We start from the raw sequence: 7,082 nt of genomic DNA on the forward strand, positions 1-7,082 counted from the left end.
TCATGATGAGCTCGGGGATTTTAAAATGTTTATGTAGGTTTGATAATCCCCAAATGAATAGCGTAGAATGAAATATTCAATGTATTCTTTGTGATTAATCATTCTTTGTAATGATTTGTTGAGAACTATACTGTCAGCCTTTCTAACAGTTGTCTTCTGAACCCGATGGAAATATGCGAATGGGTAACCGTACAGGTTCTTACTCTAGGAGGGATGGCAAGGGTGAAAGATAAAAATCTAAGAATTTCTTTCATAGAACAAAAACAGTTTAGCTTGCCAAATACTTCTTTTCCTGCAACACAAAAATAAAACGGTTTAATTGATATGACAAATACAGAGCATTTACAAAGCCTCATTTGTTGCCTTTTAGCCTTTGTTCACAGGCAGAAATCTGTTGCTGAACATTTTGTTGTCTATTGTATTCTCTAAGTGGTTTGTCGATCGAAGTCTTGCTTCATTTGCATTAAAAATCTAGTTAAGGAAAGGAACATCCTTCTCCGGAGCAGAACATGTTTTCCCTCTGTCTCAAAGGAATTGTACAGTGTGTGCAGTAGCCTTTGTGAGCTGAAATTGTATTCTTGTTGATGAAAAAAGTATGATTTGTGTTGTGAACATCAGATCTACAGTATATATTCAAAAATGTAACGTTAACTGCATAGTAATCAATCATCATAAATTATGGATTGTACAGAGATCACACACAATGTCCAAGTATGTTTAATTGTTTAAGTAAGAATAGCATTTTATTTACATGTGTAATTCTAAAACATCTCATAAATAACTAATAAAGTCTCTAAATAACTAAATATGGACAAACTTGAAACAACTATACGGAGCTATCTTATTACACATAAAAAATAAATGTTTTCTCAGTTTGCACTAAATACTGACTGATATTACATAGTGGGGCAGATGTTTGGGACACAGCGTAATCAAAACATACACCATCTTGCTTCCCAACCGTAATATTTGATGTTTGCTTACAGAAACCAGGAGAAAGTATGCTGACACCAACATCTTTACACTCCCTGTCTCAAAAAAAAAAAAAAGACTTCAACTACCGACAATGATCACACAGTCCCATCTTGTCCCAGGCAAACAAATCCAGGCTCTCCATTTCCCAGAACTGATTTCTGGAGATGTGTTTCACAAAGATGTGTCTGATGCGGGATTGAAAAGCACAGAAAGTTTGTCTGAGACGTGTGCCTCCCTCATTCTTTTTGTTGTTCCACAGTTTCTTGCCCGCTCTCTCACTCATGTTTTCCTGCACACACATATGCAAACTAGTTGCACACAGAGCATGCACAAACCCAATTACATCTATAAATGTGCACACACATACACACACACACTCTGCTACCTTGAGAGCTGCAAGTGAGTAATACAACCAAACATTTACAACATGATAAAAAATTCCAACTGCCTGGGATGTTATTGGGCAGCACTTTTATCGGATTGTTGCTTTTCCCCCTGGGCCTGCTTTGCCAGTGTCTCATCCGCTTCGGGATGGTCCTGCGGTCCCGAGCCGCAGCAGCAAACAAAATAGGCTTTCTGAAGTTCTTCTACCATAAATTTCTCTCCGTCTTCCAGCTCTGCATTCTCCTGCATCTCCCACCTGGAAAGCATAAAGAGACAGAAGGTAAGCTGTTTGAAGAGCGACAAACTTTTGCTACTTAGGGTTAAATGAAAACACACATACAGCACAGCAGACATAAATGTGTCCTCCACAAGTTATGATGGTGTGTGAAGAATGTGTGCCCATGTCTCTCCTCTATTTGTGTCTCATACAGAAACAAGAAAGGAACCCACTGCCTGAATCCTGGCTTGGGTTTAACACAGAATGTGGAGTAACCTGTTGTCCAAAATAAATTCTCCCACACACACACACACACACACACACACACACACACACACACACACACACACACACACACACCCAACAGGCTGAAACACTTTCACTCTCTAACTTCCCACGTGGGAGTCTACTTCTCTTTCTTCTTTCATGCTGTTTGGGTCAGTTTCCCAACGGTCTCTGCTGCTATGATACACTATCAGACTTACAGTTTTGCACTCACGCAAACACACACACTTACAGACTTGAAAGGATCCACACACACACACACACACGCACACACACACACACACACACACAGGTGCACACACACATGCAATGAAAATTCAATGGATGTTCTAGAGAACATTAAAACAGAGAAAAGAGAATAGATGCTTTTGGCTCTCTGTAGGTCTCTATGTGTTCCCCTTTCTGTCTATCTGATGCTTTCTGAGGCTTAGCCATGGTCTATAGATAGCAACTGTTGAACTTCATACCAACTCTATTAGGGTGACTAATTTTTTGCATTGTTGCTTGTTGCTTCCCCGTCCTGTTTAACCGCTTCTAGTGCTGCTTCAGTATGTCTCGCCATCACATTTTGCAATTCTTCAAGCTCCAGAGTGAACGGAGGGCTTCAATATGAAGACATCAAGGATAGTCACGTTGTAATTCACCCTGTGGATTTCAATGGGATCTCCGGACGAGTGATTGTGGTCAATCAAATCCATACGGAGAGCTGACTGAAAGCTGTCTTTGAGCTGCCGCATCACACTCTCTCTCCGAAAGAGAATTATATCTGTCCGACTACAAATGATTGCATTTTCGTTGCAATCTCTTCGTCTCCTTTTATCCCGCCCTGCCTCTCCTCCAATTCCTCACTGTATCTTCAAACGTGTACCATATAGTTGTGCTTTGTGAGGGAGGCATACTTGTGTGTAAAGAGAAAGAGGAGGTAAAGTATATCACGCATGTGTTTCATGCATACTAAGAAGCGGGCCTCTCAATGCAGAGCCCTTTGATGAAGTTTCAGTCTCTGTCATAGTGCGTATCTGGACAAATCAGACATCTTCTTCCGCTGCTTCCCAACCACTGTCAGTGTAGTAATTACCGTCTGTAAGGGGAGGATCTGTTTATGTAAATACGCAGATTTGACAAAGAGGTTCCATCTAGTGTGAATTCATTCTCCCTCTGCTTACAACTTTGGTCACTATTTTCTCTGTTTTTCTGGTAATTTTTGTGTCAGTCTGGATCGCTCTCTTTACTTTGCTCACAGAGTGAGTGGACTGTCTCAAGAAAAATGGAACAAAGGAAGAAGTAGTTAAGTCTGCCTCTTTGATGACTGATGCAGACTCTGTTGGATGAATGCAGATGACTACCGGGGGCAGACAAATTGTCCCAATATTATTTTTCCAGTGACATTAAATTAAAATCAGTTCTGCTAAATAACCATTATGGGATACAAACACTCATACATGCAAAACAATACAAATGTCACACAGTGTGCAAAACAAGAGCAGGAAGGGGAGGGAGGGAGAGCAGACAGCTATAGGACGGCGGCCAATAAAGGAGGGAGTGAGCGAGGAAGGAAGACAGGAAGGTACGCTAAAGGTTTTTCAATGTTTAATTTTCAAATAGGATTAAGCAGAATGACATTTAGCTGAAGGTTACAGGCTCAGCATTGTCTTAGCTGATATTGATATGCAGGAGGCGCCCTGCTTGTCACCGGGACAAACACCGTTGATGAATGAGAAGCCTTTCCCCAGGAAGGTGTTAAGTGCAAATTTGAAATGAGAAAGAGGTAGAGAGGGAGAAAAAAAGAAGGAGCACACACAGACAGATTGAATTACCACGATAGTTGCCATGTATACTGTCACTAGATAATGTTGCCAAAAGTGTAAATTGTTCCGTAAAGTACAGGTTGCATATTGGTTGATCTTGTGCTGAAAATGAACCGAAAAATACACAAGATGCTTTTGCTGTGTGTATCTTATTTCAACAACTGTAACACAACAATGCCTCTCAGAAATGCATAAGTAGGCTAAAGTTGACAATAACTTCACTGTATCCTCATTTCGGCAAGTTTTCCCCCGGAATTTACATCTTAATAAGGGAAGTCTTACCCTTTAATTCTTATGGGCTCTGCTCATTTCTCATGCATTAATACTGGAGCTGCTGACTTGGCACTTCCTCTGAATACAGAATAGGACACACATATTAAGACTCATATATTTACAGGATTGATGCCATGGGAGATTGTCCCAGAGTGAGATGAAAAGGCTGGCTCAGATGTATTTCAACGTGAACATCAATGTAAGCTGTCCTAATCATGGGACGATGCAGACATGAGACTGAGAGCATCTATCTTGATTTTCAGCTGATAATGAGTAGTGATGTTTGACAAATTAAGAGCATAAGCCCTGCTCAGAGATCATCCGACAATCAACTTACTTGCTAAATCTTACTCAACACACACCACTGTTGAAACTTTGATGTTCGGCTTCAGTGGATCCCGGAGACAGAGAAAAACAAAAAGGAGTTGTAAACTCTGATGATGGGAAAAAAAATGATATCGACAGAGAGGGGAAAAGAGAAACAAGAAAGAAAAAAAAGGAGGAAACAAAACAGGCAGCGGTATGAGTATAGACTAAGTGAAAGAAAGTGAGTGAGCAGAAAGACAAAGTGCCTGAAAGATGTTGAGAGACAGTGGCCGGTGGTTTCCTCTGCAGCTGTCAGTGGGCTGAGTGGTTTCTCTCGGAGTGTTGTGGTGTTTGTGCTGCGCTGGGTGCCCTGCCTGCTCTGCCACTGGGACCGCTGTTTGTTTAAAAGGCTCGCCTGTCAAACAGAGAGCACCAGCGACAGCCAGACACTCCGCTAAATGACTCTGACAGCAGCCTTAATCAGAGGCTTCACACATTGCCGCAGGGCCTGGAGGATCCATCATAACCCAAGCCTAAATATTTAAAGTGCTAAACTTTCCAAAGGTCAGGCCTTTCCATGCATGCCAGGGCGACATGTGTCAGAGTAGTAGGAAGAGAGGGACTGAACAAGAGAGTGAAATGGAGGGATAGAGACAGAGAGAGAGAGAGAGAGAGAGAGAGGAGGAGGAAAGAAAATGTAAGCTGTAAGGTTACATTAAGTGAAGAGACATAATGTTGACTGGTCCTCTCATCTTCAACCATCTCTTAGGGTTACAACCTGGGATTAAGATGAACTAAACAAGATTCTTTGTAAAAACTAAACCCTTCTCAGCAATTCCCGACATAAAAACAGGTTTGCAACTGACAAGAGAGTCCCTCATTAACCTACGTCTCTGGAAAAAAAGAGGAGCATTGATGTATCAAAACTTTTGAGTAATTAAATAAAAATCCTAGCTTTTTGAAAGCACCATGTGAACAGTCTTCCCAGAGGAACCTGCCGATGGACGAACCTTTTTAACCTGACCACAATGCGTTATAAGAATTCGAGGAGCTACTTCTTACTGTTGTCAGAGTTTGAGGTTAGGTGTGTAAAGGTGATGAGTAAAGGTGAGCTGATGTCAGTGGATGTAGTGTATGTTGTTGTTGGAAGGATATACAGTTTACACTGCAAGGATGCGTTTGTGTGTGTCTTCTTCAGCCCTTGGGTAACCATACCCATAGGCATTTGGTGTCAGAGAAGCACCGTCCATGGGGAATAAATTATTACAGGAGAAAGCACGGAGTCCTTTGAAAAGGTTAGAAAGCATTTGTGGTGTAGTTGCTCAGAAAGCAAAGTCACAAATAGAAATCAGTCCACATTTCATGTCAATCTGCATAGTTCTATGAAATAAACCAGGAAATAAATGTTAACTAATGTTGAGTAGAGGAAGACAGACAGCAATTGTACAGCAACCTAAAAGAAAAACGAGCAGCCATATAAAAAAGGAAACAACAAAGATTAGTTATTAGTTGGGAATAGATATTGTACATTAGAATCTAGTTTAGTTGGGGTAACTGACAAGTTCACAATACAGGGCAAGAGGGGTCATCTCTTCCACTCAATTTCCATTGAGGAGCAAACATCCAATTCAATTTAGATATGTGCCTGTGCCATGAGCCAGAGGGAGATTGTAACTGACAGCCATTGGACAGCCGGCTGGATTTGAATATTGACGAGACAGAGACTTGACAGAGGGGATTATGCTCTACCTCCTGACTTACTAGCCGCTACACTGATCCATTCTATTGTCAGATCAATTCAGTGTCAGGTCTACAGTATGTCCGTGTGGTGCGCTGAAGCCACTCAGTATTAGACCGTACCTGAGATCTATCTCAATCCAAACTGATGTCCACTCAAAAGCTACAAGACACACACTAAATCAGCAAGAACAAAGATATGCGATATCAAAGCAAATCTATTTCAAAGTAAACATGAAGTGGTAGCTTTACTCTGCAGCAGCCGTGCTCAATGTAGACAAACACAAATACATACACACAGAAATGTATTACAATAATTAAGTGGATGACAAAACCTAACCTTAACTTTACAACTTCTCACCTCTACCTTGAATCTTTCTAATTTAGGTAAATCAATATTAGCCTTTTACATAGGTTGATTCTTTGGAGTACTTTCTAATCTTGTGATGACACACACACACACACACACACACAGTGTAACTAAATACTTCCACTCAAATAACATATTTAAGTACACATGTTAGGTATTTGTACTTTACTCAAGTCTTTTCCTGTCTTTTTTTCTACTTCTACTCCACTACATTTCAGGGAGAAATATTATACTTTGTACTCCACTACATTAATCTGACAGCTTTGGTTACTAGTTACTTTACACATTAAGACTTTTGCAAACAAAACACATGTAGTTTATGAAATACAGTGTTTTATAATATATGAAATGAATGAAATTACTGGAACCCTGTCACAAAAATTAAAGACCACATCAAGGCAAATGTCCCAAGTTAACTCCAAAGACAACATAACATGTCACAGATATGACACAACATGCAACAACAGTTTCTTGGACATGAAATAATTGTGAGTGAGTGTGACCCAGCAATATATATACTGTATATATTTTCTGCATTGAGTACTTTTTCTTTTAATATGCACATTTTTCCAACAATACTTACACACTTTTACTTAAGTCATTTTCAATGCAGGACATTAACTTACATATACGTTACAGAGTATTTCTACAGTGTGTTATCAGTACTTTTCCTAAGTAAAGGTATGGAATACTTCCTCCACCACTGCACACACACGCACACACACAC

The 7,082-nt window shown here is 40.3% G+C and overlaps 1 protein-coding gene across 3 annotated transcripts in view; it reads right to left on the bottom strand.

Annotated features, from left to right (window-relative positions):
• Nucleotides 1-298: 298 nt before the first annotated feature.
• kiaa0825 (KIAA0825 ortholog) overlaps nucleotides 299-7,082 on the bottom strand; it is a 118,970-nt gene continuing 112,186 nt past the window's right edge. For all 3 annotated transcript variants that reach the window (XM_034870953.1, XM_034870952.1, XM_034870951.1), the window contains exon 23: nucleotides 299-1,615. In XM_034870953.1, the coding sequence (XP_034726844.1) occupies nucleotides 1,432-1,615 (184 nt within the window). In that variant the 3' untranslated portion in view covers nucleotides 299-1,431. The remainder of the gene's footprint in view (nucleotides 1,616-7,082) is intronic.

The sequence above is a fragment of the Etheostoma cragini genome, chromosome 5 (assembly GCF_013103735.1).
Source record: "Etheostoma cragini isolate CJK2018 chromosome 5, CSU_Ecrag_1.0, whole genome shotgun sequence".
Taxonomy (NCBI): Eukaryota; Metazoa; Chordata; class Actinopteri; order Perciformes; family Percidae; genus Etheostoma; species Etheostoma cragini.